Source organism: Marmota marmota, unplaced genomic scaffold, assembly GCF_001458135.2.
Source record: "Marmota marmota marmota unplaced genomic scaffold, marMar, whole genome shotgun sequence".
Taxonomy (NCBI): domain Eukaryota; kingdom Metazoa; phylum Chordata; class Mammalia; order Rodentia; family Sciuridae; genus Marmota; species Marmota marmota.
In genome coordinates, this window is record NW_025999932.1 from 33,329,180 (window position 1) to 33,356,146 (window position 26,967).

The 26,967-nt window shown below is 36.4% G+C and overlaps 1 protein-coding gene across 1 annotated transcript; it reads right to left on the reverse strand.

The window, feature by feature from the left end:
* Nucleotides 1–3,862: 3,862 nt before the first annotated feature.
* Nucleotides 3,863–26,489, reverse strand: Proser1 (proline and serine rich 1). Its single transcript, XM_015484235.2, has 13 exons — nt 26,178–26,489; nt 24,278–24,343; nt 21,886–21,954; nt 19,495–19,589; nt 18,165–18,258; nt 16,098–16,208; nt 15,388–15,471; nt 14,040–14,118; nt 13,338–13,433; nt 10,972–11,016; nt 6,436–8,221; nt 5,804–5,957; nt 3,863–5,232 (listed from the first exon to the last, which is right to left on the reverse strand). The coding sequence occupies exons 1-13, from the start codon at nt 26,220–26,222 to the stop codon at nt 5,110–5,112; spliced, it is 2,847 nt and encodes a 948-aa protein (XP_015339721.1). The 5' UTR covers nt 26,223–26,489; the 3' UTR covers nt 3,863–5,109.
* Between the last annotated feature and the right edge of the window lie 478 nt (nt 26,490–26,967).

Here is a 26,967-nt window from a genome sequence, read left to right on the forward strand (position 1 = left end):
CAAACAATAATTGTTCCCAAGGGACAGCTGGAAAGAACCTCAAGGGACCTTGCTACATACATCCCCTTGGAAGATGGCTAAGCAACTGTTTTTCTTCTTCCTGCAAAATGTTCCAATGTCTTGGCCTAGAAAGCATGAGAGGTTTCAACCAGTAATGAGCACCAACAAGCTGGGTCTCGGTACAGAAGGACCTGGGGAAATAACACCCAAGCCATTCTTAAGTTGCCTCCTTCTTTGTCCATAAATATCCACAATTACGCTTCAGATGATGAAGCTTTATGGAATTTTTCCCCACTTCATCTTGAAGGAGTGATGGTGGTAGAATTGCTGGAAGGTGCTTTTGATGAAGATTTTTCTGTCCCTACACAAGTCCATTCCTACACTAGTGAAAGTCCTGAAATGAGGAGTTTCCCCTACCTCCTCCAATGTTTGTAAATACTGTGAAGTTTCTACTGTCTTGATAGCTATATCTGCTGAACTTTCAATAACAATAATTGCTCATATTTACTGAGCTGGTTTTCTGTGCCATTTACTGTTTCTAGCTCTTTAAGTGCTATCTTTTATTGAATCCTTACAACAATCATGAGAAAAGCATATTATAAACTTTTTCCCTTCTTTTGCCTGTGCTGAGGATTGAACCCAGGACCTCATGCATGCTAAGGCAAATGTGCTACACCTGAGTGACATCCCCAGCTCTTTCTTATTTTAAGAAAGGGTCTCCTTAAGTTGTTCAGGCTGGCCTCAAATTTATAATCCTCCTGGCCCAGACTCCCCAATATCTGGAATCAAAGGCATGCACCGCTATGCCTGCAGACAGCTGTTTTTAAATGTTCAAATTCTAATCTCTTTTAACGCATAGGACATCTATTCCTAAGTATGAATATTTGCTTTTCCTTAAATGATCATCTTAGGCAAAACTGTTGCTTGCAACAATCCCTTTTATCCCTGAGTCTTTCTCCTTTCCTAAGCATCCAGTTTCAGGAACATTTTTTGGCCAGGTGTAATTCACTATGATTTCTTGCTAAAATGCACACAAATATTCCAGGATATTTGCTACTTCCTTAGAAAACTTTCCCTTTTCTTTAAATGAAGAAGTTCTCTGATTTCATTAACTCTTCACCATACACACCATTCACTGTATCTTATTTCTTCTCATTTCTTTTGGAGGGAGGGACTTTTTCTTAGTTTTATATATAATATATACATATACACACTTCATACATTATACTTAATATATAAATGATACTTGACAGTTATGAGTGGCAAATATGCTTTCCAAATTCTTTTTTTTTCCTTTTACGATGTACCTAATATCAAATATGTGAAGTTTCAATGTATTCAATGTCCAATATACTTTGTTTAAAAATCCTCCCCTTCCTAAGGTTTTAATCACCTAAACCTCTAAATATCAGTCAGGCACAGTGGCATACACTTTGAAGGCTGAGGCAAGAGGATCACAAGTTTGAAGCCATCCTGGACAACTTAGCAAGATTCTGTCTAAAAAAAAAAAAAAAAAATCTGAATGTTGGGGATGTAGCTCAGTGGTAGAGCACCCTTGGGTTCAGTCTCCAGTACCAAGGGTGGGGATGGGGGCTCTAAATATTGCCTTGATATTTGGTACAGCAGGTCCCTCCTCCATTCACTGTCTTCAGAAGTGTTTTGCTTTCCATCCTTTGGCTGTGGACATAAAATTTAAATTAAGCTTGTAAAGCTCTGTTGGGATTTTGATTGAAATTGTGTTGAGTTCCAAGGTTGAGAGATTTGATATCCTAAGTCTAGACACTACCGGCAACCATGATCATTGTATATTCTCTACCTTAAATAGGTTTTCTTTAATGATGTTCAGTTTAAAAAATCCTCCTTGAAGTTATCACTCATCTCATGTTGGATTTTTTCCTAGGTAACATGTCACAATTGCCTTTAAAAATTATTTTCTGGAGTTGCTCATGTTTGATAATGCAAACTGATCTTTGAATATCTGTGAATCCATTAAACTTTGTTAATTATTTGTCACCTCTTGAATATCGTCACATCTGTATTTTGCTTTTATACCTACCTACATTAGTATGTCTTGTTCAATGGTGGATTGCACTTTCCTTGATTTCTGATTTTATGCTGATATTTCTAATGTTTCATAATTAAGAATAATGTAAGCTATAAATACTCCATATAGATTTCCTTTAGCTGATAGCTTCCTTCTTTTCCTAGTTTGCCAAGTTTTAAAAAAAACTATGGTGAAGTTTATTACATGCTTTTATGCCTACGCTAACAGCATTTTTCTTCATTTGTTAAAGTGGTGAATTGCACTTTCCTAGTGTTATTTGACTCTTGCACTTCTGATACAACCCTAACTTGATAATGGTATGCCATTTTAAATGTTTGCATTTCTATATTTATTTATTTTACTATTCTCTTGAGAATACTATTCTCATACCATTCTTCTCAGAGTTTTGGTTCACTTTCTATTCTCTTGGAGAAAACCCCAATTCTTCTGATCCTGCTGCTTCCTTTGCATTTAGAAAGGTTGTGATCACTAGTAAATGGGAAGTTCAGCTAACATCTTCCTGTGTGCTTATTTCTTCAACTTGTCTGGGCCTTTCTTCTCCTGCCTTCTTTGGACTTTTTTTTTTTTTTTTTCTTATTTCAATATTCCTCTCTACCAACTAGGAGTTATAAACACCATTGATTTTTAGCTATTACCATACAATTTATTAGAAGTATTTAAATTTTAAAAAATCATAATGCACCATCTGAATACAAGGACCTTTGAGACACTTTAATTTTGATTACCCTTCCAAATTTACTGGCTAATCTTGTTCAATATTAATGTCTTAACTAAATTAGACATTGTTTAGTACTACGGTGTCACCTTCAAAATAAAATTGGAGGAAGGTCTTTTCTAAAATTGACATCAATTATATTTTATGAATACACAGGTTGAACTTATATGGGAAATCAAGTAGTGAGGATTAAATTTAAGTTTAACCAATTATATTAATCACCTTTACTTTATATGGACTATAGGACTTTACATTAACACTTCTGTTTTCTTTATAGAATGCCAGTCTTACAATTTTTATTTTTGGTTTTCTACAATAACCACCCAGTCTATCACCACTAATCCAACCTCCATGTTGCAGCTTACGTGAGTTTATATATATATATATATATATATATATATATGACCTTTATTTTTATGTGGTGCTGAGGATCAAATCCAGTGCCTCACGCATGCTAGGTGAGATCTCTACCACTGAGCCACAACCCCAGCCCTCTCTTGTCTATTAATTTTGAACTGTATATTGTGCTTCCTCATATACTACAGTCTATATACTATAGTCCCTAGTAATTAGTGTGAGTGTTCCAAATGTTTCCTTCACTTTTATATAAATCTCTGAGTGCCAAATATGTGCAAGATGCCAGAAATACATCTGAGATGAGGAGGATACAGTTTCTCTGCTCAGAAGCTCATAGGATAACAAAAAAACACCTCGCAGTAGCAGCACTCTATAAAGATCACTCATTCAATAACTATTTTCTGAATGGTCAACGTATATAAGCAATAATACAATATCATCTTTAAAAGTTTTATGAACGTAGACTTAAAATGAAAAAAATGATAAATTCTGGCAACTGGTATCATAAACTGTAGGAAATATATGTATTCAAAGACAATTCAATGTATTTATTCATCTGTTTCAATTGTTAGTTATAACTTTAGCATATTATTTAAAGGGTTGGGTAATCAGTAGTATAAGTAGGGTTTCAAATAAATTCAGACAAAGACTATTCAGTATGTTCGTTCAAGCACATACACAAAAACCCAAAAACCCTATCCAAGCATTTAATAAAACACAAAATATTTGTCATATCCATAAAGTTTATTTTAAAAAATTGTTAAAAACTAACCATACAGGAATATTTAATATACTTAAAAAGTTTGTTCCCCATGTTGAAGGAAAATACATTTGCAACATCTTCCAGACACCATCTTTATAAAAGTAAAACTTCTAGATGCTGAAATGTACTACAGTAGATTCTATAATTTACAATTTTAATCACAGGATTAGAATTCATTCTTCCTACGCCCCCCGCCCCCAATGTGGCAGTTGTTATTCTTAAATTAATGACATTCAATCATGTTATACTACCACAGGTCCTTAAATAGAGTACACACTGCATTACTAACAGAGCAAGTATTCTCTATTTGCTGTCACATAATTATTTCAGATAAGCATTTGACTTTAAGTACAAAGAGAAATACGACATCCCATGATTGTAAACATTCACCAAGAGCTTCCAGAGTACAATGAGTAATAGAGGTGGCCCAAGAGTCAGTCAAGTGTTCCTCACTCATTTGGATACTGCTGAGATTGGGAAAAATGTTTTGAAGGCAAATATTATCATAAGCCTTCCTTACTTATATTTCCGTAAGAAAGTAGTTCTGGATATATATTTTTAGTCGAAAACCTGAAAGTCATTCTAAAGACTACATTAAGCACCATTTTCACTTACCTGAAATATATTGAGTTAAATTCAGCAGTATGTATGATCATTAATATCAGAAATAAAAAATAATAGTGGGTGTCAAGTTCCCTTTTGCGTATACATGTGGAGTATTGAGTTCCAACTGATGCTAATAGGAACCACTCATGCATACCAAGGGTAGTAAGTCCCCCAGGGCCACATGCAACCCATAAGTCTGAGGCACAACTATTACTTCTGTCCATGGATGCTATACAAGCAGATTTAAGGCTGTATTCGGCTATAAGGAGTTCAGTCTCCTGCTTAATATTCTTTCTATGTAGATCACATACATGATTCAAAATTTTGTAGACTGGGAGGTGAAAAGTTCCCAAATACTTTTTAAATACTATTCTCCATACAATTTATTGTCAGCATATTTACATAAAGAAATGGGGAGTATTCATACTTAAAACCATTTTAAAAAATGCAACCAGACTTTTCAAATTCTTGCCACAACTTTCCTAGGATTATCCTCATTTTCATATTCTGACTTTTGGCCAACTTCACATTTGTCAGATTGTTCACTGCAGTTCTTAAGAAAATCTCATGTTGCTCCCAAGAATAATAAAAATTAAAAAATATTCACTGCCATCCACTTTGGGACAGGCTTGGCTGCAAAGAAAATGGAGTTCCTGGTGTTGAAGGATAGCTAGGAAACCCATCAGGCTGAGCTGGATAGCTTTCCAGAGCTGAAGCTGAATGCACCTGAAAGAGAGAACACACATGCAGGTTAGCACAGGGCCAAGCTCAATTAAACCTGACTTGCTTTGGCCTGTGCCACACTTCAGATAATCAGAATAGGAAGAACATATTTTGGGCAAAAGAACATTTGCTGAATCTTTTAAAGAAATATTCAGTCTTCTTCAAGTGGAGGAGAGACATAGAAATGCCAATTAAATAAAAAATATTCTTGCAAAGAAAGAGTAACAGGTTTTCTACAATGTGTTTGAAAGGCCTATTATAACTTAGAAGACAAGTTAAAATTTAATTTTCAGGAATAAAGATTATATTTTATTAAGTGAAATCTCCAAACAGATTTTTAAAAATCTGTTAAGTGGAAAAAACAACTCATACAGATGGACTTTATCCTACCCTTTTGTTATTCTTCTAAAAGATGATAAGCATAATTTGCAAGTCTGAGGAGAACTACATATTAAAACTCTAGGCATTCTGATAAGAGGCACTTTTTGCCAATACTGGGATGTCACAACATCAACACTACTAATTACCATTATATGGGTGACCATTTTATTCATGCAAGACATCGCCTGCCTACCTGCTGTAACAATGCTGACTGTGCCGCTGCTGCATTATGCTGTAATTCTTGCAAGGATGACTGTGAAGGATTCTGGGAAAACCCAGGGATACCTGGGAGGGACAGGAGGCCTGGAAAAACAGAACTGCCTGCAGCTTGAAGTCCAGACGATAAACTAAAACAATTGATAGAAAAACAGGTCAAACTGCAGACAAGATAGCAAAGTTCTTCTTAGATTTACCAAGTAGTATCTTAAGATATGGAAAACAAAACAAAAACTTAGAATTTATTCTTCTGTTGGAAAAAACCATAAAAGTCAGCCACTCACTAATGTAGAACTTACTGTTACGAAGTGTATTATTCTGAATTCATCAGTCTGTGTTTTACATATAATTCTTCCTATTTTGAAAGCAAGTTAAATTACCAAATATAAATTCTACAACTTTGCTAATAAGTATTAATATTTTATATGCATCTAAACTAACAGTCCAAGAGCCATAAAACATTTTTTGAGCACTGACGTTTTGGCCCAGAAAGACATAATTCAGCACGACTGAATGACTACATTTTGACTTTCATTTGAATAACTTAAGACAATGAATTACATGTTAGGTGAAGAATGATTCAATCCTATTCCCACATTATTCACATACCCGGCTTGTGCAACAAGAGCAGAGTTGAAATTAGAACTAAACGCTGAAGCGAATCCCGGGAGGACAGGAGCTGGTGATGGGGCCGTGGCTGCGACAGGTAGTTGTGTGACAGCTGTGACTGTGGAGGGCGCCTGCAGCCCCGGGAACGAAGGGAGAGCAGGGGTAACACTTGGGGTATTGGAGACAGAAAAGCCAGGATAGGAGGGATTTGAAGGGGGAAGAGGTCCTTGGGTAACTGGAAAAAGTGAGGGGACGGCAGTGGATAAGTTGAGGGGGAAAGGTGCTGCCGAGACTGGTGCTGAGGCAGAGAGCCCTGAGAGAACAGCTGCCGTGGAGCTAGGAGGAGGCATAGCTGCGGAGGTGGCAGTGGTAGATGAGGTGGCTATTAATGACCCTGGAAGAGACACCGATGGATTAAGAGACGGGTTGCCAGGTAAAGGAAAACTACTGGTCAGAGAAGTAAAAGGAGGAAGAGCAGTAAACACGGGAGCAATAGGAGTGGAGGAAGCATGAGGTGGAAGGGAAATAGAAGAAAGGGGATTTGAGCCATTTAAGGGAGTACTCAAACTGGAGAGACCTGATAATGCAGGATTAAGGCAAGTAGATAAACTGACGGGCACTGACGCCGAAGTATATGCACGACCCAATGTCCCTGACAAACCTAAAGTGCCATGAGAGGGAGTCACAGAATGAGATGGGCCTTTGAAGGCCGAGGGAGTAGGACTTGTGGGCTCTGTTTTGATCATTACAGGAATGGTAGTAACTGCAGGGGTAGGTGAAATATGCAGGTCTGAGGTACCTGGGTGGGGGCCATGCAAAAGGGAGGCTGAGGAGCCACAGCTAACGGGCACTGATGTTGAGGAGGACGTAGCAGTAGCCAAAGGAGACTGCACAGGCAGCGTAGGGGGAGTGGAAGTTGGGTTAGCCACAGGGGACGGCAGGCCTGGGAACATGGCCAGCCCAGGAGTGGAAGACCCCTGCGGGGTGGGGACATTTGGGGGTGCATAGCACTTGCTAGGCGCTGAAGCAGGAGAATCAGAGTTTCGCTTAGTAAGAGAGGATAACGAAGCCAGCCCACTCGTGACAGCAGATGACAAAGCAGAGGAGTTGATTAAACTGGTGTCATTTGATGTCAGAAAGCCTTTTAAAGCAGACAGAAGAGGACTATTTACACCAAGTGGACCAGCAACACTGGGGGCAGAACCACCCGCAATTACAGAAGGAGTCGGGTTGGATATACCTTGGGAGGTTGGCGTTAAGGGCAAAGGGAGACCTGCAAAAACCGATGATAATGAAGCCGAATTTGGATTGTTGGTAGAAGCAGCAGCAGAGGTGGCAGAAAAGGAGAGGCTAGTGAAAGGAGCAGAAGTAGAAGCAAATGATTCACTGGAAGCCAGAGTAGCCCGAGGAGTGGTTGTGGCCTGAGGGGCTGGGTTAGGAGTAGCAGAAGGACCTGGCAGTGGCACCAGGCCAGAAAAAACAGAAGGAACAGGAGCAGATGTTGTACTGTGGATGGAAGTAACGGGTGCCGTAGGCAATGAGAGGGTCCTGATAACTGTAGGGTTTGGCGTCGATGGCTGAGGTGTATGAATGGCTGCGGAGACCTGCCCTGGGAACACAGGGAGGACAGTATTGGGCATGTTCATTCCAGAACCGGTGGCAGCTGCTGAGGCTGATGGATGGTTTACTGTCTTGACTGGGGATGCAGTAGGGACGGGAGTCGCAGCAGGTGTTGAAGGATTAGAACCATGGGGAGAAAAGAGTTGACTTGCTGGGGTAGAAAATGCTGTGTGAGGAAGAGAAAAAGGCAAGAATTTATTATGTCGAAATGCCCAATTTGAACTCCAAAGAAATGTATAATGATTTTTGTCATATTTCACAAATATATGACATCTATAATCAGCTCTTGTAATATCTAAATTTCTAGATTCCACTATCCTATCTTCACTCTGAAGTCTCAGTCAGATCCAAATGTCTTCTAGACAGTGCCCAGAACATCCACCAAGTCACACTGAGGAAGCCTTGAGAAGCTAAGAAAATTTCATATTTTTCTACTTTTTTAAAATAAAAATAAAAAATCATTTAATTGTGATTAGTGTTAGTACATTGACTTTCTTTCTTTCAAATCACTTAGAGTAATAATAACAAACCAGTCCTCTTCTCAAGAGCTTTCAGGACACCACTTCCCTTTCAGGGACATACTAGGTCTTCCAGGATTCACGTCCCTCTCTCTCAGTATTGTTTGCTGCCACCCAGTGAGGTGAATTTAGTAGTACATGTTATTAATATGTACGGTCCCCACTTGCTGCATTTGCTAATACTGACCAATATTGCACTCATACTATACTTATACTATTTCAACAGGGAATGTTCCTTCTGCAGTGATAATCAACTGAAATCATTTTTATGAACTAAAACAGACATTTAAACATCTACGCATACGTAAAACTATTTGATATGAAGAGATGACATGTTAATGAAATAATGCCATGTTAATCACAGGGGAAGGACATCCAAGGAATAATAGAGGTAAACAAATAGACCTAATTCATTTGTAATGGTCAAAGAGTGCACTGGGCTGAATAAGCATTGCAGTTGTTTTACAAAAGAAACATAGGAGGAAAAATTCACAAACCATAATACATAAATGCATAAAACTGCAAACTCAAAAGGCCAAGCCTAAACCATAGTCATGCCTTTGTTTTTTTGAGGGCAAGCTTTGAGACTGAACTAAAGCACACATTCTACATCTGAACTATATTCCAGTCCCACCGTGTTTGTATTGTTAAGTAGTGATTTAATTTCAGGAAAGCTAGACTATCATTTTAGAGTACCTATGAAAATGGATTTAATCTTATTTCATAAGAACTAGACACATAAGAAATATACTTCTAATTTTGATTTTGTAAATAATGTACCAAAAAAGTATTTAAGTCTACAGTGGTTGGAATTTGAGAATCCACTATCCGATTTAACTATGTGCTGAAGACTATACAGTCAATGATAATCTCAAGAGAAAACCAAGCTAATCCTAGAGTGATCTTTATAGCTACTTCTACTAGATACTTTTTAATATAATAAAGCACAAGCTTTGCCCTATTAATAATTGTGCCTACAGTTAAAAATGAAACAAAACAAGGTGCCAGGGTTGTGGCTCAATGGCAGACTGCTTGCCTGGCACAAGATCTTTATTTTTTTTTTCTATGTGGTTCGATCCTTAGAACACATAGAAAAAAAAATAGAGATATTGTGTCCACCTAAAATTAAAATAAAAAATTTTAAAAAAAGAAACAAAAACCCCTATAAAATCCCAACTACATACTATGATAAACATCAATTTCTGCTATATAATTTAGTTAATAATTAAAACACTATCTGTCACAACCCCTGCTAGTAATCTATAGCTATCATTTCATTTGTTCCCAAATTAATCCTGAGATAGACAGTAACACTTCCATTTTATAGGCTTAGAGAGGCTAAGCAAGCTATTAAAAGATCATGCATCTATTAAGTGGTAAAGCCAAGATCTGAACCTAGTCCTGTCAGATCCTTACTCTTAACTATTACATTAGTTTGTCTTTATTAATGTTTCCTAACATGGTTTAAAAAAAAAATAAGAAAAAACTCCTAATCACGTTCACATAACATAGCATAGGAAATCAAACTATGCTACTCCTACCAATGGTATTTATGACACCCTGGTTACCTCTTTCCAAAAACAGATTCATGAATAAAGCTGATCATAAAGGATGAAGTTTCCCTAATCATCTTTCCATAGAAATTAAATGAGTCAAGGTCACAAAACCTCGTGGTTCCAGAGACAGGATGAGAAACTAGGTATCCTAACATCTTACTTGGTGTTCTTTTCACCCCATTTTGCTCCTTCCTTTAGAAACCAGCTCAAAAGCATCCTTTTTACGTACTGTTCTCAGGGAAGGGAATTTCCCCACTGAAACCATCTGCTATAGTAATTAGATTCATATGCTACTCTGCTACATAAGAACTTACTCCAGGTCTCATAGCTGAAACCATCTCATATCCTCCAAGAAAGGAAGAATACAATGGTATCAAGCTGCTGCCACAGGACAACACTGTCCTGGCCACACTTCAATTTACTTTCTGCTTTGGCATTACTTATTCTTTTCTACATTCAGTTATGTTTAATAATACTGAAATAATTAAAAGTAGAATCCAAAATAGCACTTGTCAAAAAGGATTTTTATCATTCCATGTGTTTATATCAAAAAGAAATGAGGCTTTCAAAATCACACAATGTATATATGGATCCACATGCTACACAGCACTTAGATTTCATTACAAGTTTTGCAAATAACATTAAAGTAATATGATTAATTTTAAATGTAGTTATTATATGCATTTCATTAAGCCACTTTTAGTAAGTATCAATTACATTCTTTATCCAGGAACTTTTCTTAGAACATTCCAAATATAATCAATTCAAACTGTCCTCAGTGAACAACAAAGAGCAGACAACCATGACAGACATGTTATCTCTGGATCAGATCTGGTACTTACTTTGATTTTGTGTAGGTTTTGACTGATTGGAAAGGTCTTCATTTTCTATGTAAAAGTAAATAAACAGAAGTTGATTTCAAACTTTAATCAAATTTTTTCACCACCATAACAATCAGAGATTGGTATCAAAATGAGAAAAACAAAGGACATGAACATACAAACACTAAGTTAGAAAACACAATGAATACCTATGGAGAAATAAAGGAAATACACAAAAGTCATAATGAATCTGAGAGGATTATAAATGATTGTTCTTTCCTTTCTCGTAACTCATTCTCTTCCCCTGCTGGTCTCCCCTGAACTTGTCAAGGTTTAAATTCACATTGTTAAATTCACATTATTGAAAAGGAGCCAGCCTGAGTGTAAATGCAGGAGAGAGTGCAGACACCATTTTTATTGGCTAAGCTACCAGCAGGCCCCTCCGCACTGCTGCCTATAGGAGTGGAAGACTAGGAAGACCGAAGCAGGAGGCGGCTGCTGGGTGAATGAGAGCAGAATCCACTGAGTGTAAGAGGGCAAGTAGAGTAAAAGCTACATATTTAAAAATCAACATTAAAGTAACGTGAGAGTATACAAGATACTTTCATACTTTTGGGCTGAGGAAGGGTGTCCTGATCAAGGCACAAAAACAAAGAGCTAAGTAAAATATAATTAATCCAAATAAAAACTAAATTTTTGTCACACACACACACACACACACACACACACACACTACAGTCTATTACTAAATTGGCAAAATTAGAAAACTGATTATCTACCATGTTGAGAAGGTGTGAAGAAACCAATTCATATATGCTCATGGGCAGAAGTAACTGGTACAGGGTTGCTGGAGAACAGTTTGGCAATAAATGAAAAAATATTTATTCTTCATATACGGTATGAACCCTTCTCATCACGCTTTACTTTCTCTTTTTTCCCCTCGATGTTGGGTCTCAAACTGAATGCTCGCACTACCTTTTCAAAGTCCTTGCTCCCTATGGTAGGAGAAATTTAGCCAAACTGTACACTGTACCATTAAGTTAATTACTTCTTCATAGTTTGTCAAAAGTTTATCACCCATGAGAAATGGTTCTTTTTTCTATAACAACCTGCCCCTGTTCAAACATGTGGCTCAAAGGCACTCAAGTAGAACCCTTGTCATTAAAGAATGAGTGGGCACAATCATGCCAACTGGCAGCAGAGCTCAGGCTACAGGAGGACAGATTCCAACTCCCTTCCTGTCCCTCTAAGACATGGGGTGTCCAACTCTTCCATAGGGTTTTACCCTTCCAAAATGCACAAAATAAATTATCTTAGGGCAGAGTATCCTCTGCTACTCCACCCTCTGCTCCACATACCAATATCCATCAATTCTGGTTTCCCTCTCTATCACTCCTTTGGCAAAGCAGACAGGCATCTGTCCTAGTGTCTGAAATTTTCAAAAAATGTTTGGAGGCAGAACACCCTCGGTTCTCTTTAACTTTGCAGTTAATAGACAGTCTTTTAAAAAAAACCCTGATATGCTGATACTTTGGGAATTCTGTGTGCACAGATTCTAGTATTTCCCAAACATGCTTGAAGATAAGAATCACTTGGAGTCATTGGAAAACTGAAGATACCACAGCACCACCTCTCATCCACTGAAGCAGAATCTCTACTGAAGATGTTTTTAACTGTGCCCCAGGTATTTCTAGGCCACAGAGAAACTACCTTATTGTCACCTTGTCATTCCTCTCATAGTATTTCATTACCAGTCCGTTTTTACCTGTTTGTACTTCAACTTAGGACATTACTGAGTCAACAATGTCTACTGATACATGACACAAGCAACTCATATTTATTTTAACAAGACTGGTTTGGATGCCCTTCCTCTGAGATTGCACACCACCTGTACTTTTTCACAGAAATAAACATTCTTCTATCTCAGAATCTAAGCTGCTATTTGCTATAAAGCACATTCCAATTTCAGAGAAATTAAACTATAAAAATGTGCAGTTTAGAATGAATGAAGTAAAATAAACTGAAATTGTCTTCTCCTTCCTCGCCTATATTTCTCATTGATTGCAAATTCTTTGCAAACAGGACTTTGTTCACATTCTTTCATTTACATATATATAGCACATTGCAGATCATCTCTCTAATGTTAATTGAATGTTACTAAACAATAGTTTTTAAAGTATTATTCTGTATTTCAAATGGAGAAATGGAAGTCATTAAGATTATGAAAACTGCCCAATGTTACCAAGGACTCACACCACACTGGTAAGGCTCTTGAGCTCATGCTCCCATTGTTAGGACATGCCATGTCAAACAACTGTGCCTGCCAAATGTATGTTTGTGAATGACTAATTTAGTTACTTTTAACACTCCAAATATCATGACTTTACCTGTTCCTACAGGATTCGGAGTATATGAAGATGGAGGGGGTACACCTGGAGCTATCATGTTGGCTAACGGTACCAGACCTGCATTGTTGTAAGCACCTAAAATAATAGAATATATGTAATTTAGTATTTCTCTGTGGTTAGGAGTTCAAAGTATATTAATGCAGCTATCTCATTTATTATTTGAAATTATTTATATAATGGATTTGCAACTTATAGATTTGGGTCTAGGGTTAAATAAAAACTGAGATAATGAGATAACAGGAGATGGCTATTCCCATTACATGTTCATTTCAGGCATAAGTTCACTGAATGGCATGGCAGGCAGAATCTGCCATACATTTAATTTAAATATCTATATTTGACAATATTGTAAGTTAAATTACCAAAAAAAATAAAAAAGATTCAAGGTCATTTACCACAGTGAAAACCCATAATAAGGAATGATTAAAAATAATCTGCAACTAACTTATAGTAAGAAAAATAAATATAAATAAATATTAACAAATATAAATAAATACCACAAGGAAAATAAACTCTGCCTGATATAGTATTGCAGACCTAGAAATTGGTAGCTGACTGTGAGCAAACTCTCAGAGAACTTCATAAGTGCTGCAGGTTTCCCAATTACATAAAATTAGAATTTACTCTCAAATTAATAAACAGGAAAAAAGAAAAAGAAGTAAAAATAAGAGAACTCCTTACTTGGTGCAATGGTTGCATGTGGCCGGCATGGAGGTATGGGATAAGGAACAGGTTTATGTGGGTTGTATGTCGAAGGAGGCTAGACGGGACAAGAACAGCAGTTAGAAGGAAGCCAAGTAAGATGTCTCCTGGTAAAACAAAATACAACCTGCCTTTTAAAATGTTTAGTTCTAATAGGCTAAAAATGTCCCCAAAGATCAAATGCTACTGGCCTAAGAAATGGCATAAATGAGGGAAATTTCTTTGCTTTAATAAAAGTAGTTTCTAGGTACTCTGAAAAGTAAATTCTGCCAAAGATGGCCAAGTATTTTTTTTTTTTTTTAATTTCACTACCCAATCATCTCCAATGAAGGGTCAGAACTTATCCTAAATAGCAAACTACCCTCTGATCCAGACTAAATTAATCCAAGGATTCCTCTCCTCTTATATTAACTAATGCAATAAATCCACTAGGTTTTAGAATCTCAGCTACATAAGAACCCCAATGGCCATATCCTCCTCAATTGATTAGGAATTCATCCTATAATTCTTACCCTCTTTTCTTCTTCTGGAAGATAAATGCACTGTTTGTTTTAGCATTTGGCATTTTGACAACTTTCATAAAATGTATACTAGAACTAGGAATTGAATATTTCAGGGTTTTTTCATTTTCTAAAATTCATAAATGCACAAATATTTTTATAGTTGATGGCATTACATAAATAACAAATATTCAAAGAACGGGTTTTTAGAGAACCGCAAGTATTTGAAGCTAAGGCAAATGCTGTACTTTTTACCTACAGAGAGGTGGGCGAGCATGAATGCCTTTAGTGCAGAAGGGACCCACTGGGGGAAAGGGACCCAGTTTCTTTCTAGCTGTCACAAAAAACAGCCACTGGCATTCTTGTCATATGGATGGGCAGAGATTACAAGGTGGCTGAGTACAGGCCTCTAATACTTCAATTCTAACAATACTTTAAACCCATAGGGCTACCTCTGCCTGTTCAGTTTACATTCTAATCACCATAATCACACCCTTGAAAAGACTCTCAGTCTCCTGGTGTCATTCTTGTTTCACTAAAATTAACCCCAGTTTTGTTAAACCAGAATCTGTTAAAGCAGACATCACACTTTGAACTGAACAACTGAATGTGTCCAGAGAAAACAATAAAAATAATTAACTCATCTCACTTTAAAATAATGCTTAACCTCAAAAAGGGTCTTAACACTGCTGATTACACTATACTTCTCTAGGCTACTCTCTCTTACTCTTCCAGCATTTCTAACATAATTAAACTTTGCAATACAAAAATTTAATAGAAAACTACTAGGAGTTAAGAATTATTTTCTCTTTTATTTTCACACATACTGGCTTGGATGGTCCAAGAATCCGTGCAGCTATGCCTTTGCCCTCATTTGTACATTCTTCACCATCCTTTTTCAAAGGGGTTCCCTGTGTTATTTAAAAAAAAAAAAAAAAAAAAAAAANGTTTTGAACAACCAACAATAAAAAATTTAAAAAAAATGAAAAAAAAAAAAGAGGGGTGAGGTGGGGAAGAAAGGTAATTGAGATTTCAAATAAACCCAAGCCAGAACAACCACACTGTATTATACTAAAACAGAAAACAACGATAAGAGATAAAGCTGGTAAGAATAAGACTTGAATTCCAGACCCAGTTCTGCCCTGGCTGGCTGCATGATCCTGATGAAGTTCTTAAACTTCCTCTTTGCATGCAAAGTTTCCCAAACATATTTAACTGTAAAACTGAAAATTACTGACGATTTGAGAAATTTTCCTTTATTAAATGTAAATCAGTACTTTTAAAATATGGAAACAAAATAAAACAAAATCATCATCTTTTTTTGTTTGGCTTGAAGATTTTACACAAATGTTAATGAAATTTACACATGAACTTTCAATCAGTGATGAATCCATGAATTATGCTGATGACATGATGAAATTCCTTTCCTTTGCAGAAGCATCATCAACTGGTATTTTCCCTTAAATATCATTAACTTGGGTTATATTTCACACTTAGTCATGAGAAGTTTCATATACAGTCATAAAAGTATGCTTACTGGGAAAATTCCATTTATACGACTAGGTCTTCCTTTGGGATATGGATTTCCTGGGATTGTTCCACAAGAAGATATCATAGCGTGAGGAGCTTTGCAGCCCCCCTTAAAAGCCTGTAATATACAAAAGAGGAGAGTGGTTAAAAAAAAAAAAAGTCAAACCCATAAAAAAATCAAATATTTTGGATACTAGGAATCCCAGCTAAAAAACATGAATTAAGGAACAGCATCACATTCAATCTGTTAACACATCAGTCAGCACTTGCAATGATTAACATGTTCAAAGGCAATATGCAAAATCACTTTATTTAGGTGGAATTATTAAAATGGTATAATATACTTAAAATTGCAACTAACAGACCCTTAAACAAAGAAATCTTCACAATGCATTCTGTAAATTATGTGCAAAAAAAAAAAAAAAAGTCTATTTATTATCAAATCTGTTCCATTTCACCAACCAACAAGAAATAATACAGTCCAAATCTCTAAACACCAAGCTCATTAAAGGCAAGGCAAGAAAAACACAGGGGTGAAAGAGGCAAAGTCCTTGCTCTGAAAAAGTTTACATTTTAGTGGGAAAAATGCAAACAAATAACAGAGGATGCTACTATTCAAAGAACTGCATTGCTCAATACACTTGACCACATGATGTACAGAATAATGTTACACCCTTGAGACACAGTAGCAGAAGGGATTTGGGTCTAGGCTTTTCATTACTAGATCTCTGGCTTCTAAAATGATGCTTCACATATACAGAGTTGGAGCTCAATATTTATTAGATGAGGTCTGGGAATGTGGCTCAAGCGGTAGCGCGCTCGCCTGGCATGTGCGGGGCGCTGGGTTCGATCCCAGCACTACATAAAAATAAAATAAAGATGTTGTGTCCACTGAAAACTAAAAAATAAACATTAAAAAATTCTCTCTCTCTTAAAAAAAATTATTATTAGATGAATGATAAACACTGTAGAAGGCAAATATATTCCAACAAGACTATACTGTATTACAGGAATATTCAGTTATATATAGACATGTAAAATATAATATATATGTGATTGTGATTAAATGGTTTTACATATATATAAAGATTTTACAAGTATGCATGATTTTACACACATTTTTATAGTTATATCGGTTTCATAAATTCATCCACAACACATATCATATCGGTGATATAATCCAGCCCCCTACTAAACACTTTAGCTCTAAAAATCATCCCTATTTTTGGTTATTATAAATTTATGTAAAAGCATTTAGATAAGACTGTATTTCTAGTTGTTCCACTGGAAAAAATTCTTAGACGTGGAACTTTTGTGTTAAAAGGTAACATCAACAAAACACTTTGTAAGGAATAAAACTACAGTGGCAGAGGCATGATACCATAAAGATTTCAGTCAAGAAACCCAATGAATTAATTAAAAAGTAAAAGAATTGTAGGCTCAGACCTTATCTCTACTACAATAACATAGGACTAAAGCAAAGTTGCCTACCCTCCCTAAGCTCAGAGGAAGATATAAGAATTAAATAGGACAGAGTTACAAGAGCAATATGCATCTTCTTCAAGGAGGTTCTGAATTATTAATTCAATTTATAGACATCACAGTCCCAGGAACTTACTAACTTAGATGACCTATCAAGTTTTCTAGGCTTGGACAAGAACTGCTTTTCCCACTTTGGTAGGTTTAAATAAACCGGAACTTGGCTTTGGTATTAATCTCTTAGGAATCTAATTAACATAAGCCTGAAAACAAAGCAAATTTGAAAAAATCAAGTTCCTAAATACATAAAATTAAAAACAAAAATCTGCAGCAATGGCAAAGCTATCAAAGGACCAAGACGTAACAGCTTCATGGGGCACAATGTGATGCTTTTCACTCTCAAGCCATCTCTCCCTGCTCTACTATCCCCTTCAACCAGATCTATTTTAGTCCATGAGCTGCAGGAATGTACACTCTTAACTCATCACATACCAGCATTCGGGTTATTCTCAAAGTTAACAGAGAAAAAAGACAGGTGCTTTTTTCATCTGCTACCATTCAGAAAAAACGGCACAGCAATCTTGAGAACAATTACCTGTTCAAGTACTCTTTTGCATCGTTTCTTCTCAGACATATTTATCCTGAACAAATCTTCAATGGGACGAGAATTCTGCGCATCGACAATGTTTCTACCAAGAAAATACAATTTAGTTTTTCATTTAAGAATACACACAGAGTTCAGCAGCTTTTGGTTACCACACAGACAAATCTGAGTAAAGCTTTCCCATGACATAGGGAGAAAATGTGATTATTTACTTTTAATAGGTCAATTTATATTATAAAGATAAATATAATAACTGAACTGAGGTTTATCTTTCTGATTACTGGAAAGCGACAAAGTAATACTGTAAATAAAATGATTATTTTGAGAATCTTGAAAATATGCCCTCTCTGATGGTGTTGAACGTTATTGCAATAGAGCCAAACCATGTATTTTTTTTTTTTTAAAGAGACAGTGAGAGTGAGAGAGAGAGAATTTTTAACATTTATTTATTTATCTATCTATTTTTTAAGTTTTCGGCGGACACAACATCTTTGTTTGTACGTGGTGCTGAGGATCGAACCCGGGCTGCACGCATGCCAGGCAAGCGCGCTACTGCTTGAGCCACATCCCCAGCCCCATAAACCATGTATTAAATGCATAAAAATTACAGTTAATCTAAAAATGAAGTTTTACCTTATGTTTTATTTTAATTTTGTGTATTTATGGACATGCATAAAGACATTAAGGACTGTAAAATATATGCTCCATAAATAAACAACTAATACATACTTTTCAATCATGCAAAGAATTAGGTTAGGTCCTCTCCGTTTCCCTTCATGCTCACATTTATCATGATCACCTATCAAATGCTGCCCTAGGTAGAGACATTTTAAAAGCTCTTCAAGTTTACCTTCCAGATAAGTTGTACTAATTTACATTAATCAGAAGGACTATTCCACAGAATACTTAAAATATTTACATATTGCTCATAGTGTTTAAAGTATCCCCAAATATGCTATGGGTGAGCAGAGAACCTCTGCTGTAAGTTGTTTATTCTATTGACAATTCTTAAACTCCTATGTCTTTACCAACTTGCCTGTTAAGTCACTCAGAATATGAAGGCAAAACAAGCTACTAAAATGCAGAAAAGTCAAAGTAAATAATCTTGATAAGCCCCACTATTTTCTAAGTTACAACCATATGTGTAATAAGTAAATTGAATGTTTATCCAAAGAAATCTGAATTCATCCCTATGCTTTCAGACTATATTTTATGAGAGATTTGTTTACTTATTGTTATATCTTAATGTATTCAAATTATATAAGTTAGAAGAATTAAAAAGCATCCAAATTTGAAGTAAATAGAAAAAAGAAATACTTACGAAGCTAACAGTTCAAGAGCAACTAGCTTATCTTTACTGAAGGTGAAACAGTTGAGTATATTGACCACTTCTGCTGGGTGAACAGCTACCATTTTCTATTAATATAAAAGATAATTTTATTTTCAATGTAAAATCTTCATGCTGGAAATTGCCATATATATATATATATATATATATATACACACACACACACACACATACATACATATATATGTATACATACTATATATATATTTGTTTCAGTTGTTGATGGACCTTTATTTTATTCATTTATTTATATGTGGTGCTGAGAATTGAACCCAGTGCTTCACACACGAGGCAAGTGCTCTAGCACTGAGCCATAATACAAACCCAAAATTGCTCTCTTTTTGAAATAGTTAAATACTCTTAATGTAAACATTTTAGTTATGTGAAATATTGTATATTTTCGGTGAAACTTCAAATGAAAGTTCTGAAAATATGTGAATTATCCTTACTTTCTTTCAATGTAACAATTTCAGATCAAGATCTCAGTTCTCTTATGAGCTCTCTTTTAATCCACATTTCTCAATGTGTTCATTTATAGAATAAAGAAACTAGCAAGTACTACCTTCTCAGAAAAGTACATATCTAGGAGGCTCAATTGGTCAAGGAGTAAGAAAAAATTATATTCCCGAGTTGGGAGGTGGGAGCAGGTATGCCACAGATCACTTGCCAAAAAGCTGTGCAAGAGGCTAGTGTTACACAGCAAAGGACATACTAGTCACAAAAGCTAGACCAAAACTTAGCTAAACTGGGCTCCCTGTTGAACAGCCATCATAAGATTGATACGTTAAGCATACATTGTGACTATCCAAGATGATGTGAGATGTTACATAATTATTTTTCTAGGGTATCTCTATTTCTGAAGAGTATTCAAAAAATTTGAGCTGGGCACAATGGCGCACACCTGTAATCCCAGGGGCACAAGAGACTGAGGCAGGAAAATCTCCAGTTTAAAGCCAGCAACAGCAGGACACTAAGCTGTCTCTAAACAAAATAAAGTAGGGCTCAGGATGTGGCTTAGTGGTTGAGTAACCCCAAGTTCAACCCATAGTACCAGAAAAAAAAAATTTTTTTTTTTTTTTGGTCGATTCATAGTTAGTTAACAGTTATGGAAATTCAAATACAAAAATCAATGAAGAACTAAGATTGGTTAGGATTAATACCCTAGCTCCTAAAACTCAGAGCAGTGATTTTCAAACCCTTTTATAAATGTACTACCAAGGAATTGATTTATGTACTCCTGATAGTGTATATCTGTAAAAAATACAGAACTGCTAATTTAGCTCATTTAGTTTCTAGAAATGTTCATTATACAACCTTTTTGGCAAAGTTAAGTCTTCAGTGTGAAAGCACCAGTAAAATCCAATTTTTTTTTTTTTAATCTCTCCTTTGTTAGAAAAGGTGAGATTTAATCTAATTCAAGTAAGTGTATTGAGTTGTCCCTGCAATGTACTTCTCACCTCTAAATTTTAATCGTAAAGTAGGTAGACAGGCAAGCAGGCCTCAGAGTTGTCATGGGTTTGCTGTCCTGATAAAACAAGGCAAAGCCCTCCCAGATATTTCTTGCTGAATAACTGTACTCTGCTTATCTTTTTGGTTCACAAAGATTTTCACCCTTTCTTTTGTAAAGTAGAAAACAAGCAATTGTTAAAGAGGTAGATAGAAGCATAACACACCTAAATTCTTTCTTAGGCAGATCAGTTTAAGGAAGTTAGGTCTTGTAAATTGATTCTATTAAAGTATTCATGCCAATCACTTCTTAGAAAATCTTCCTCTGCAGCCAGCTAACACTGTATAATCTACATACTGTTGTTGATCTAGGCTCCAGGCTATGTTATCTCATACAGTAACCACAAGGCACTTGTGCCCATTAAATCTAACTACAATAAAATAAAACTAAAATAGTTCCTCAGACTAAGTGTTCAATAGCCACATGTGACCAGTGGCTCCCAAAATGGACTGTGCAGATATAAAAATTTGCATCATCACTGAAAATTCATTTGAACAGTGCTGATCTAAAGAATGTAAGTGTAACCTGATGACTCTTCTAAGACTAAATACAAGCAGGTAAAGATAAGTATTGAACAATAGAAGAAAGTGCATAAAAATACTTAAGAATTCAAATCCTTTGTTTTGTTTGTCAATGTGCCACTTAGGACATTGTGGCTTACAATTTAATGATACAGTATATGCAATTTAAATTTCACACTTTAGAAAATTTTGTAACATAGTTTTGAATAATCAAAGTATAAAATTTAAGGTTAACTTTTCTAATTCAAACATATTACAAGTTAAGATGAATCCAAGAAAACTGGGAGAAGTAAAAATACTTAAGATCTGTATTCTAAGCAAAAACAAACTACTTACATGCTGTAATGCTTTCATTGCTTTCAACTGAGGCTCAGCCCAGGAAAAATATCTCAGTAAATCAACTACCTGAAAGCAGAGAATTAATTACAGTGTGGTTTACAAACATTTCTTTAAGATTTATTTCAATATGTGAAATTCAACACAGCCCAAGTCCAGGGGATGAGCATGCACCAGAGTCTCCACCTGCTGTCAAACACAGTTAAGTGTGGTTGTTCAAATTTAAATCACTTAAAAATCAAAATTTAAAAATTCAGTTCCTGGCTGGGTGCAGCACAGATCTATGATCCCAGTTACTTAGGAGGCAATGCAGGAGGATCCCATGGTCAAGTCCAGTCTGGGCAACCCTATCTTAAAATAAAAATTTTAAAAGGGGGATGGGGACTTAACTTAGTGGTAGAACACTGGAGTAGCATGGACAAGGCCTGGGTTTATACCCCAGTATCCTCCACCACCACAACAAAATTCAGTTCCTTTTTAGTATAAGCCACATTTCAAGTGCTCAACAGTCATACCAAATTTATGGCTAATATAAGGGACTGTAGCTGAAGAACATGTCTATCATTACAAAAGTTCTATTGAATAGCACTGGTCTAGCAAGAAAGGAAGATATTCAATGGGGGGTTATCCTAATGAGGGATATCTGAAAAGTACTAGATAGAGATAAACATGACAGCTTATGAACACAAAGATGTATTTGAATGAAAAACTTTAAAACAATAATGGAGAGTGGCATAGTTTTAATCATTCACAATGGTGTGACAGTATGATTCAGCGTAAGTCCACTAACTTCTACCTTTTTATTTGGATCTGTAATACTCGTAAATCATGTAAGAACCACCAAGATTTACTCTCCCAGTTCACAGTTCAGAGAACCAGGCTACCATCAATTCCCACCACCACAAGAGAACTTCAAATGAATGAAGGGGACATTGTGAGATGGGCAGTAAGAGGTGAGCAGGGCTTCAAGATCACAACTTTCAAGTCTCAGCATGATCAATACCACTCTGGTTCACAGCCTCTGAGGATACTCCAAAAGGGAGAAGAATTAAATAGGAAGAGTCTTAAAATCTGAGTTTTTTTACCCTGAATTCTTGAAAATGTGCTAGGAATTTAATTATTCCACAAGAACCAGTCAATGGTGTAAACTAGAGTGATATGGGAAGAAAGTGAAAATACTTTTTATTGCTTATAGAGAGATGCATAAATAACATATTAGGCATACTCTCCAGTTACTTTGGGAAGAGTTTATGTCCTTATTTTATGGGAACAGTGTTCTTACTATACAGTGAAGGCTGTATTTTACAAACCATAAAACTTAACTATCAATCTTCAATAAGGTAGACTCAGAATGTCTCAGTGTTTGATAAAGTTTTAAAGGATGTCAGCAAAGGCATCACTAAAGGAAGATATTTTCTACAAAATGTCACATGCATGTATGTGGAAAAAAAAAGCTGTTAGTTGTAAGAAATCATAAATCTTTCAAAACATTTAGATTTAAAAAAAAGAGCATAAGGCAACTTGTGAAGCAAAGGGAAAGCTGAAAAACTATCCCTAAAAAGGCACTAACAGATGCAAATCCTAAGAAGAACTTCGGGCGTAAAGTTATTCAAGCTGACATGTATTCAAACTCTGGAGAAATAAAAAGTTGGTACTGTCTCTGAGTCTGCAGATTCATCCATGATTCACCCTTTCCCAACTTCTTTCTAAATGTACGTTTCTATGTCTGCCCGATTTTGCTATCAAGAATTTTCCTAGTGCCCTTCAGAAATCCTTCTTCTGTGTGTTTATATACATACACAATTTTTTTTTTCTTAAATATGATCAAAGTTGCCCAGCACACTGGCTGCACTTCTTCTAATCCTAGCTACTGGGGACCCTGGGGTTGGGGGAGGCAGGGGGATGATGGGCTAGAGCCCAGCCTGGGGAATATGGCAGATACCATCTTGAAAAAAGAAAAAAAGAAAGAAATCAAACTCCTAATGTGGGGTTAAAGTTTTCATTAAACTATTATGCTTAAAATACTAGTCTTCTGGCTATGACAGAAACTACTTATTAGACACAGTGTTTATATTTCCTTATTGCTAAGATTTTTATTTAGTGGCTTCACATAAGAACACATTTCATCACTTTTTCATGTTTTCTTTTGAATTTTGCAATTACTGACATTATATTGTAAGTTTATCATTAAGGTTATAACTTTTGATTACTGTGTCCAGACTAATTCACACTTTTAACTACTTTCAGGCTCTGTCAAAACCACAAGCTTCTAAAGTTCCTGAATAAATATAAAAACAAAGTACAAGCAATTCTGAATTTGAACAGCTGGTAAGTTGGTATTAACCAGAACAATGGTGTAAAAAAGTTCATTTAAACAAATAATTAAAAGTACCTGTTCACTAGAGAAGTATCCATGCACATATTCAATTGCTTTTAATTTATATTCTGTCAAAACAGCCTAAAAAATAGAAAAAACATCATTAATATATGTAAGCAGCACAGTAATATGCATATATCAAAACTGCCCAAGCAGCTCAATGGTGGCAGGGCTTCTTTAGCCCTGGCACACAGCAGCAGCTAAGGTCATGTGGTGACAGTCTATCCTTTCAGGTCCCACATTGTAGGGCCTCCCTACTCACTTTTACAAAGAAAGGGAATAAAATTGTAATAGGCAGATTCCACATTAGTAGAAATTACACAGATAATTCCTGAATATGGAATCAATATCTGAAAACCAAACAAATTTTCATTGTTTAAGAGTAAATGTATAATTTATCTATTATTTGTCAAGTACCCATTATGTGCTAAGTTGTAGGTAAACAAGAGGACAAGGTCTAGCTGAGGCTTGGTATTTCACCAGGGAAATGAGAAAACAAAAAGCCCCAAAGTCCGTGAATTCAAGGTCTTTGCTAGGCATTTTAATTCCTTTAGGGCTTCCTCATTCACAAAAGGGAACAGAATTCACCACCTATTTCAAAAAGTTACATTTAGTTAATGGTTCCTTTTCTGCACAGAAATCTATCAGTAGGTGAAAGAGATGTTGGTGGCCTTGACCTCTACTATCTAGAGCTCAATTAAATCAAATATCTCCCCTTGCAGGTATATGCAGAGCTTAAAGATGGAAACACCAGGTTATCACAGCTTTGTGGCTCTAATCATTAAAAATAACTAATCCTTTTGCTCTTACTACAAAACAATTATACACTGATATCCTGTATCATCCAAAAATAGAAATCTGCTGGTCTAGAACTATTTTCTCATAAACAGTATTCACAAATTAGCTCATGAACAAATTGTGACAAACTCTAATTTTACACAGTTAGCAAATTGGTATTTGTTTCCAAACTTGTGGACAAACTAGATTTACAAAAGTAGAAATTTGTTTTAAAAAGAGCATTCAAAAGTATCAAATATAAAAAATAAAACATGTCAATTAAAAAAAGATTTTATAAAAAACAATATGAAACAGCAGCTCCAGAAACAATTTTAGTAAAAAACTCATAAGCTGATATAAATAATAAGCATGGAAGCACGTGGTAACAATTCCTTTGGTGTCAGTTAATGAGCCACAGAAGTGCTCAGAAGGCCGAAGCAAGGCACTCAGTTAACAGAATAATGGTACTAGAAGTCCTTTAAATTCTAAATGGGTAACTAATTTTTGAGCTTCAGATAATGCTAGGCTCAAAACTACATTCCAAATTTTTTCCTGTGTTCACTCCTAGAGGCAGGATACCCAACTATATCTCAAAAAGAATCACGAAAATAAGAAAAAAATTGAAACTCAAGTTATCGATGGTCAATTTATCAACACAGTAAATTTAATCACATTTAATCATCAGAACATTAACTTTGTTCTGGCCGAGGCAGATATATTCTGCCTATCTTTAGATTTGGGGGGGGGGGGACATAATTGCCGTAATAGAAACTTTCCACCGTGGTACTTCTGGTTTTCAGTCACTTTCGTGTTACAGAAAGGAAAAAAGTAGCCGCAGAAATATTAAATTACTTATTCGAAAATACACAGCTGTTAAGGATTTGCACAGAAGGCTTCACAACTGAGGAGTAATACAAATTCCACAATGCCGCGCTGATTCTCAAACTGGGATAACATAATTGCTATCCGTACGGTGAAACCTATCAAGGCACAAGCTCCTGCACTACACGTGAAAATTCAAACCAATTTGGCAATGCTCTGATTCTTATTTTGTGCAATCTACACACAGTACCTCCAAGAAACTAAACCACGATGATTTCTACTCCGCAGATTAATTTAAGGCATCAAGTGCAATTACCTTTCTAATTTCATCCAGCACCGTCTCGAAGGACTTTTTGTCCATCTTGACTATACTATTTCGACGTGGTTTTTAATGGTTACACTTTCAATCACAAAACGTTCATCTCTGGTTTGCTCCACTGATAGTAAAAATGTTTACAGCTGAGGAATAAACCACTCCAGGAGCAGGAGAAAGAAGGCGAAGAGGTAGAGTGTAATGCAAACTCCGCGAAAAAATTCTAAAAACGGAGACTTAAAAAAAAAAAACTTTATTAAAAACAAAAATCCCTCCTGTAGGCTTCTCCAGATGCTTCACACAAAGCTTCGGGGCACCTCGGGGAAGAGCCAGGTCCTCTGTGTCCTGCAGAGAAACCCGGGGTCTCGGGCCGGGGCTGAGCGCCGTTCCTTTGCAGCTGAGGACCAGGAGCTGCCCGGGAGAGGCCGGGAAACCACTTTCCCCAGTGGAGCGGCCAGGAGAGCAGAGGCACCAGCTCCGGAGTGCCGCAGGCGGCGAGGAGTGGAGCGCCGGCGTCTCGGCCTGCACCAGCGCCTCGGCCGCCGGCCGCGCCCCTCACCGCAGTGATCTTGGACTCATGGCTCGGCTCGTGGTCATTCCCAGCCACTCCTCCAGACTTCTGGGTCCCCCAAACCGGGCAGCGGGCGGCCCAGCAGGCTCTTTGTTACCAGTTTCTGTGGCTTCCGGGAGCGGGCCGCGACCTGAGAGCACCAGAAGCCGGGGAAAGGGGGACACGGCCTCGCACAAGGGGGCTCGCGAAGACCGCAATACCTACAGCGCCAGGCGCCCTGCC